A 9667-nucleotide genomic window follows, 5' to 3' on the forward strand; every position below is an offset into this window, starting at 1 on the left:
AAGTAATTAATTAATGAAACAAATCACTTGATGATTTATTGTCAATCTGAGAATTCACAATTCTTATAAAACATTCCATTCATAGATGGCACTACACTACTGTAGGTTATTCTGTACACTTGCTTCACATATTTAATACCAAATGGCATTTTATTTTTATTTTATTTTAAGTATTTATAATTTTTTTGAAGCAAAAAATTTCTTTGTGTAAAAAAACTATTTGAGTTTGTTTAATCAAAATGTACAAATGGCCATTCGTGCAAAGTTACTCATGAAAATGAACTATATAATCAAAAAATTTTATCTGTGATCGAGTTGTGTAAATTATAAATAATATTCAAACCGTCATTTTAACATATTTTTTGGGGCAAAATTTTTTATGCTAGCAAAAAGAAACTTTACTACCATAAACAACAAAAAGTTAATTTCATCAGATACACTAAAGCAGTGTTTCTCAACCTCTAACAAATCGTCTCCCCCTTCAACGTAGTATTGTCCCCTTCACTTCAAAATTCCAATGCCAAGGGCCAAGGCTAACGCCACATTCGTACTGCATTGAATAGACTAGTGACTAGTATAATGTTATTTGTTTAATTATTGTACGATATAACGAATAAAATATCTAATTATTCTTAATATAATGTTTTACTATATCGCCCAGAAAATTGTTTTTCGCCCCCCAAAAATATAAATTGTTACTAATCGCCCCCTCAACATGGAAAAACACCCACATGGGGGCAATATCGCCCCCGCTGAAAAACACTGCACTAAAGCATAACTTTTGAATTTATTAAATTAAATTTTGTGAGCCACATCATTTTAAAATTACAACATATCATACCTAGCAATTACTTTTTTTAAAAGACAAATTTTTTGAATAAAAACTGGATCATCATTTAACAGAATTCACCACATAACTAATAAATTACATAACTAATTAATTAGCACAGTATACCTACCAAATAACTTTCATCTGTTGCTGTTTTTAGTTTCTCACTGATCCAACCTTTTGTTTCATCGCAGTCTCTTTCAAATTGTTGCAAACGATAGGAATCTTCTAACATAGCATGACGAACTGCAGACTTTTCTAACAAAGCAGTTCTTCTTTCTAACAGCTAATAATAAAATAAATGCATTTTAATCATTTTTAAAAAAATAAAAACTATTTAATTTATATTTATTGTTTTATTTCATTAATAATCAAAAAAAGTCAAAAATATCATCTCATCTTTCCTATAAACATTGAAATTGTATCACAAATTCTTGAATTTAGTAACACTGATAATTCAATCATCATATCTTGCAGATATCTTGCAATTCTGGTGCATTTTATATTACTTTATCTTAAAAACAATTATTGACAGTAGTATAAACAATAACTTCAGGCCTGTTATTTTAAATTAAATCACAACTTCACAAGAATTATTTTATAAAATTAATATTGAAACAAATGTAGAATTATGTAAATTAAAGCATTCATTAAAAATTATTAGAAAATATGTTGTGATTTATCATCTTGACTTAGGGCCTATTCTGTCAAACATAGCAAATCAAGTCCATATTATATTAATATTCAAATGACAAGGCCAGATTAATTATCAGGCTATAACTTTGCTAATTAAATACACAGATATTACATAATTTGGACTAAGGTAGTTTTGTATTAAATTTAATAATTAGAACTGAATTAATTTAAAATATTCTGGAAGGAAATCTTGATCTGGAGCAGCACTTGAACCTGAAATTTCTTTCTGTACAAATATGTTGCTAATTAGGAAACCTGAACCATCATCAATCTTCATTTCCAGACCAAATAATTTACATGTATAACCATACAGGTTATACTCAGTGCTAACAGAATAAAACATTGTAACTTAATGTCTTTAATCCATATTATATAACATCTGTATATTTAAATGATCAAGTTATAGCCCAGTAATGAATCTGGCTTTATCGTTTGACTATCTTATTAATGCTCGGCTAGCTCTTTTGCTTCAATTTTATTTCAAAATTTCTTTTACAATCTTGTATAATCATTATTTTCTTGAGCCATATCACAATAGAAGGCATTTTTTACTACTTCTTAATATGACTAAAGAAAATAATGTCTCCTGTTAACTCATGCTATGGCAGCAAGATTCTGAAAGAGAAATTATGAAATAAAATTGTAGAGACAAAATTAGTCCAACGTTAATGAAGTAATTTTCAATTTGAGAGCATAACAAATTAAAAAAACATTATATTAAATTGTTAATTACAAAATAATAAAAAGCAGTATTTATTTAACCAAACTGTTAAAAAATAATAAAGCAAACCATGATAAGAATGTAATAATGTACAATCACCATTCAAACTTGTATCAATTTTACACATTATATTTGAAAAAATTACACTAATATGTAGTCCAAAAACAAATTTTTAATACTTAAGTACTTACCGTAGCTCTTCTTTGTGCAACATCGTCAGCTGCATAATGCTGACCTTCAATTAATTTTGTAGCGAATTCATCCAATGCCTATTAATTAGTAAAAATACAGATTTTAGAGCTGTGAGAAATTTAAATGATTTACAGTTTTATTCTTTAAATATAAGTAAAACAGAAATACAACAATTAATTTTCAATTTGTCTTTTATTGCAACTTACTGGCAAAGTTAAATGATTGTCATGTTACATATTTATGTTTTACATACGTGAAAATTCTGTTTAAAAATATAAATCAATAATTAAAAGCTAACAAAAATTAACCTGAAATATTTTAAAATATACATAAAATTTCTCGTTTTGTTAAAATAAAATACAACAATCATCCAACCATCAGCAAAATTAAATCGGGCATAAAATATGCTACAAATATTAATTAGAAATTATGAACTAGAGGTAGATGTTAAGTGTCAACTCTTAATGAAAGTGGTAACTATAATTCAATTTTAAATTTAGAATAGTCTGGAAAAAAAGAAATGGCCCAGAGCAGGAGTGAAACCCACAACCTCCGCTTACCGTGCGGTGTACTGATCAGTTATGCCACCTGAACTTCTGAGTGATTCCTTACTTCGAAACACATTTAAACTTTAGATATAATTATCCAACAGTTAACCATGGCACAGCATGGGATGTATTAAATGCCCACTGGCCTACTTTAAAATGGCTTTCATATGGCCTTCTCTTTACCTGGCATGGTATAAATATATATAAACATCCCAACAACTCGATGTATTAATTAATAATCATCCAACCATCAGCCAAATTAATCACCCAATTAATTTGGCTGATGGTTGGATGATTATTAATACATCAGGTTCTTGGGATGTTTATATATAAAATATTTTATACTTATAAACTGTTTTAACTACCTTGAAATAGTTGTGTTATGTTTTAATTAATGAAAAATACTAGAACTTTGGATTGAATTACTTATACAAGACTCTGAACACATGGAATAAGTAAACACTTGCTAATTCTGCTCTCAATAAGAACAAGAATGATGCAATGTTTGTTTTATCCTACACTAGTGTAAAATTAGTATCTTGCAGAAAAATTATCATATCACTATCTTTCTAAATGGATCTTACAAAATATAATTTCTATATTCTGTAATATTGTGTGTCAGAAAAGCCATAGATGATGACTATTATAGATGATGACATTATAATTATGGTTTTATAAAAATGCTTAAAATTTGTTTAAAATTTATTAATTCTTATTCAAGATGATATCAGTACATTCCATTTACTTTAAAAAATTCAAGTTTTTTAATTTAAATTAATGGCATTAATTACAATGTCTAAAAATAGCTCTAATATTTATAAATGAATTCTTTTTTAATTATTATTAGAGGGAATAAAACTTTTACCTTGATTTTTTCTTCTTGTGCAGCTAATGATTTTTCAAAATCTTCATGTTTTTTAATTAATGCTTCAACTGAATCCAAAGAATCTCCAAGATCTTCATTAGCAAGGAAAGCCTTATATTTAAAAAAAAATTAATTAAACATATGCCTCTTACAATAAATACATTTTTTAGTTTATTATATTATTATTTATTTTAGAAAGTATGAAACTTTTACATTTTATTATAGTCAAATTACTTATCAATAATTTTTAGAAAATAGTAAATAAGAAAACTAAGAACAAAAATTTACATTAAAATGTTTCTAAAATAAAATAATTAAAATATTAGACAAAGTCTTTGGCTTACAATTCATTTTACAAAGCTGAATACAGGATCATCTTTTTGAACTTTTTTATTTGTGGACATGTCAAGGATCAGAATAAATATGATCCTTAACATGCCCATAAAGAAAAAAATTCTAATTTTAAAACTTACTGGTATCATAATATATATTTTAATAATATGATTTTCATGTAAAAGATTTCTTCTTTGTAAATCAATTGTGTACAAATATGAATTTAGATATTTTATTTTAAATATCTTCATGCAAATATGATAATTTAAATTTACCTCTTGTTTTGCCATCCAAGTATCAGCTTGTTCAGTATCACGATAGAAAAGTTGTAAATCCATACACTGCTCGTACAGAATACGACGTTCCTCCCACATGGACAGTAAAGATTGTTTCTCGTTGTTCAATATTAATAACTGAAAACATTGATATATTGTGCAATAAATATATTATTTTTCAACTTAAAAAACATATATTTATTGTTTAAAATCAAACCTTTTCTTTAACTTCAGTTGTTGCATAATGATCTTCATCTAATAGCATTTGTCCAGCATCAGTAGTGGCTCTGAAACTATCTTCTCTAGCATCGATTTCACCCTATTAATGTAATAAAAAATTTGTTTACCAAAATTAGTAAAGTTGAGAAAAAATTTTGGAAATAGCAAAGTTTTAAAACAAATATACACTTCAAAAATCAATTTTTAAACAAAACTATTTTCAAAACAGGCAGGCAATTCTTATTTATAGATTTTGATTATTGGCATTACTATTAAATCTATCAGTCAATTTTTCCTGCTTTGTACAAACTAATTCATTTAAGATATTAATTATACAGTAACAGTGTATAATTATATTTATGTAAATTTTATATAAAATAATTCCAAATAAAAAAGGTATAGTAAATTTGAAAAGTCATAGACATCTAAAGCAAAACGTTTTAATAAATTTTTAAACCATTTTAAATTTAAGAGTTTATCAATTATTATTCAAAATATTTTTTACTTTATGTTCCTGATGACGTTCTAGTAAGGCTTCTGCTCCTGCAACATCTTTGGCTAATTCATCTGCAGATATAATTGTTTTCATGTCATGAATCCACGATACCAAATCTCGGAAGTCGGCCAAGAATCTATGAAGCAAATAGGATTCATCAAGACGATGACGACGTTCTTGGGCCTACATTTAAAAAGTTTTATATGTAAACACTCAAAATTTTAAATGAAAATAATAAACTTCTCAAAAAATTATATATATATAAAAACCAAACCTTGGTTTTTAACATTTCCCAATTTGAAACAATTTCTGCATGTTTATTTTGAATTTGTTCGGCATGATCTTCGTGAAGATTACAAAGTCTATCGGCTTCTTGACCTAGAGTCATAACCTAAAATATAATTTAGATTCACATTACTAAAATTTCATGTTAACATATCCGATTAATTATATATTATAAATGCAAAATAAAACACATACAACTTATAAAAATTTTATAATCTTGTGAAGTAATTTTATTTAGTTGTTCCAAATTTTTAAAAAGATATCTTTATTTCAAATCTTATGAGCAAAAAGGAAATTTTGTTTGTTTATGCATGATTGTATCTGTATGAGCTTTTACAGGCATGTTTGTATTCAAATTTGAAGTGTAGTTAAATTTTGTCTTTTTTTCTAAACTTTTGTTCAGGAATATCTACCTAATCATCTTATTTATACACTTTCCTAAAAACTTGTTGCATTATATTTTATAGAAAAGTTTGCAGAAGTCCAGAAACTTCTTTCAAAATGACCATAAAAGTTTATTTTAGTAAATAAATCTGCGATGTCACTACTTATAGATCAATCCGTCACCAAAAACAATGCATTTAACTTCATCTTGGTTACTTACATTATGAAAATAATAAATTAATAAAACAGTTTAATTATTAAGAACATGTGATCTAAATAATATAGGAGGAGCTAAAATCAGCTGTGCTGGTAGTACTATTTAATTGGTTATTGTTCTTTTACCCAAATATTTGTAATTTAATTTATAGCTCCTGACAAAACCTAATGATGTACGAATATTTTGAAAGCATTTAAAGAAATCATCTTATTTCCCATCTACTTTAAAGTTTCTTTGAAATATAAATATTGCCTTTTAAAATATAGCACTTCAAACTGTTTTGTTACACACTGTTCTAATAATAATTATTTGCTTCACCATTTGTGAGGAATATTTTTTTTTATCTTTGGCAAATATTTCTGTAAAATATGATAGAACAAGTCTGTACATAAATAAAACAGAATTGGCTTTATTAAAAGAGAATTAAAAAAAACTAACAGTAGTAGCAGTATTAACAAATCAGTAATAAAACTATAATACTACTACGTAAAACTGGATTTAATTAAGTCCAATGCACTTATCTATACCAAAAATATCCAGCATAATTTATACTTACTAAAAATATTGAAAAGAAATGTTTTCATCAATTTTTAAATCATCATCTTCAGGTTAAAACAAGTCAAACATCAACATGAAAATTCAAATGTCATTTTAAAAACATATGGAACAATTATTTCATTGGTTGGATAAAATGCCAATGTCAATAATGACAATTATTATTGTTTTTTTAAGTAATATGATTTAATTTATAGTTGTGCTCAAAAATAGACCTCCATGCTTTGAAGATAATTTAAAAATCATTAAAAACATTAGTCTTCATTATTTTTAGTAAGTATAATTTGTGCTGGATATTTCTGGTATAGCTACGTGCACTGAACAAAACTATAAGTTAGCATAATACAACATTTATATGAATTAATAAATAATTTACAATACAGTAACTTATTTGCATTTACTACTCTATTCTACTATTTATACACAATGAAAATGCAATATATTCTTATATTTTATAAAATTATAAATTTATGGTGGCAATTTTAATATCATTTTGTCATTACAGTCATTGAGATGTTCGGAAGACAAGAAAACTGGAAAATTACTGTTTTTCTTTCTTGCAGTAATCATAGAAAAATTATAAATAAATAGAAAAGAAATCTATTCTAATGCACAATTCAAACATTAATGATTAAATTGCAAAATAACTGAAATTTATTCTATGTTTTGTTTCCATCTCAAGATAAAACACAGTGTATCTTTGAAACAATTGAAACAAAGTGGGAGATAAAACAATTTAACTAACACTTCAGCAAAACTAATCATTGAAAAATTTTAAGCATTTATGCAGTGCCATCCTTAAATATACTAAAATTCTTAATTAATTTTTTTTATATATAAAATCAAAAATTAAACATGCAATGGTAAATTTAATTTAATATTTCTTTTTAATATCAATTTAAAAATTATTTATTCAAATTTTAAAATGTTTCACAATCATATACCAAGTGCAAAAAAGTCATAATTATTAATTCACATATAAAAAAATTATTAAGCAGGAAAATATAAAAATTTATTCACAAAATAAAGAATTTTTTATCAGAAATACTTCTTGTACAGTTGTATAATCATTAAAATTTATATATGTGGGAAAGAATGCATAATAAATTCAAGAAAAAGATTTTTCTTTAATAATCTAAAATATTTTCATTGACAACACAAATTAATTTCAGTAATTATTTTAAATAAAAATTTCTAGAATATAGTAAGCTTAACTTAGATAAAATAAAATATTTTTTTATCTAAGTTTTAATTTTTACATATTCGTAATTTGTACAAATTAAAAAAGAAAACTAATAATGTATTCATAAATAATTACTTTATCTTCTAAAGCAGCTAAATCTCTCTCAATGCCTTCGTGCTTACGCTGCAAAGTCTGAACACTGACCAGGTCTCTTCCATAATCATCTGATGAAAGAACAACATCTTTTTCAGTGATCCATGCAATTGTTTCGTCTGCATCTCTGGAATAAAATAAATATTTGTAAAATATTATTTAAATGTTTTATTTTCACAATTTCTTAAAGCAGAAAAAAATCCTACGAAAAGAAATTAATTTGTTATTTTAAAATCATTATGTTTACTTAAAAAGTCAAAATTTGAAACATTTATTTCCTATTACAATGGTACAAATTGCAAGGTCATACAATAAATTTTACTTTAAACTAAAAAATAATTTAACTGTGATAACTGATAATCATAATTGATCAATCAAAATTATGAAAAATTTAATTAATTTTACCTATTAAATCTCTGGATTTCATGTGCACCAAATAATTTTTCTTGTCTTAATAGTGTTAAGGCTTTAAGTCTTTGCCATGCATCATTTAATTCCTAAAATAAAATAAAAAAATTAAAATAACTTCAATATCAACTATCCGAAGTCATTAAAAACATTCATACCTCTTTTCGTTTTAGAATAGTTTCTTTTTCAGGATGATCCTCATTTATCAATTTATCTGCTTGTTCATTAACTTCAGTAACTCTGAATTCCTGGCTAGCCATATCCTAAGATTATTTTTAAAAAATAAATAAAAGTTTATGAAAGTTATATATACTTTTGTTTAACAGTTTTACATCATCTGTTTAAAGCTCATGATAATTATAATGAATTTATTTTAGAAATACCTTTTGAAATTCATCAAATTTACGTTGCAATACTTCAACATGTTCTAAATCCAATCCAAATTCATCCGTAACAACAAAAGCTTCCTGTAATAAAATTAAATATATTTTATGAATTCCTTACTACATGTTTTATTGAATAAATAAATATTCATAAAAATCATATTTCTATGTAAACTTTATGAATTCTCTCTAAATTTACTAATACTAAAATATTACACAGAGGATTTAATTAAATTTTCATATAAAATAACTTAAAATATATTTAATTAGTCAAAAGTAAATAAAATATTTATGGTAATTTGTACCTTATCGTTAATCCAAAACATTACTTCGTCGCATTGTCGCAAAAACTGAACGAGCACGAGAGCCTGTTGTAATTTCAAACCTTTGTCGGCCAGGCGAGTTAATAATAATTTCCACAGACGATGTAATTCGTCGAGACGATGCTAAGTCACAAAATAAATAGGTGAATAAATTATTATATTTTCATAAAATTATTTATTTATAAAGTTTACACATTTATAAACTTACTTTGATAGTTTCGGAAGCAAAATGTCCTTGATTAATCATCTCTAAACCAGTATTATCCAGAACCACTATAGCATTGCTATGAGCGGCAACTTCAGCTTCAAAAGCTTGATGTTTCTGGATTTTGGCCTGAAGGTTTGTAGGATCTTTGTAACTCTCGTCCGAAGCCGCCTGAAGTTTTTCATATATCCACGATTCTAATTCATCTGCATCTCTTTTAAAGTACTGAAAGCGACGAGAATCTTCGAGCTTGTCTCTCTTTGAACGTGCCGCAGCTTTAAACTGTGAGTATCGGTCGAGAACAGCTTCTCTTCTATCTTGAATGTCTTCAACAGAGTCAAGAACTTTGATTTCTCTAACTTGAACATCCATCTTTAAATCTGCAAATAAATTTTTA

General features: G+C 25.6%; 1 protein-coding gene across 1 annotated transcript in view; it reads right to left on the minus strand.

The window, feature by feature from the left end:
- The window catches only part of LOC111620721 (spectrin alpha chain-like), a 51866-nt gene extending 42199 nt beyond the window's left edge, over positions 1 to 9667 (minus strand). The window contains 13 exon segments of the mRNA XM_023362712.1: positions 960 to 1115; positions 2438 to 2515; positions 3852 to 3962; positions 4460 to 4597; positions 4677 to 4778; positions 5184 to 5357; positions 5449 to 5565; positions 7934 to 8078; positions 8357 to 8448; positions 8518 to 8622; positions 8743 to 8826; positions 9048 to 9188; positions 9274 to 9667. Of these exon segments, the coding sequence (XP_023218480.1) occupies positions 960 to 1115; positions 2438 to 2515; positions 3852 to 3962; positions 4460 to 4597; positions 4677 to 4778; positions 5184 to 5357; positions 5449 to 5565; positions 7934 to 8078; positions 8357 to 8448; positions 8518 to 8622; positions 8743 to 8826; positions 9048 to 9188; positions 9274 to 9642 (1812 nt within the window). The 5' untranslated portion in view covers positions 9643 to 9667.

The sequence above is a fragment of the Centruroides sculpturatus genome, unplaced genomic scaffold (assembly GCF_000671375.1).
Source record: "Centruroides sculpturatus isolate CEXI.00-Female unplaced genomic scaffold, Cexi_2.0 scaffold74, whole genome shotgun sequence".
NCBI classification, from domain to species: domain Eukaryota; kingdom Metazoa; phylum Arthropoda; class Arachnida; order Scorpiones; family Buthidae; genus Centruroides; species Centruroides sculpturatus.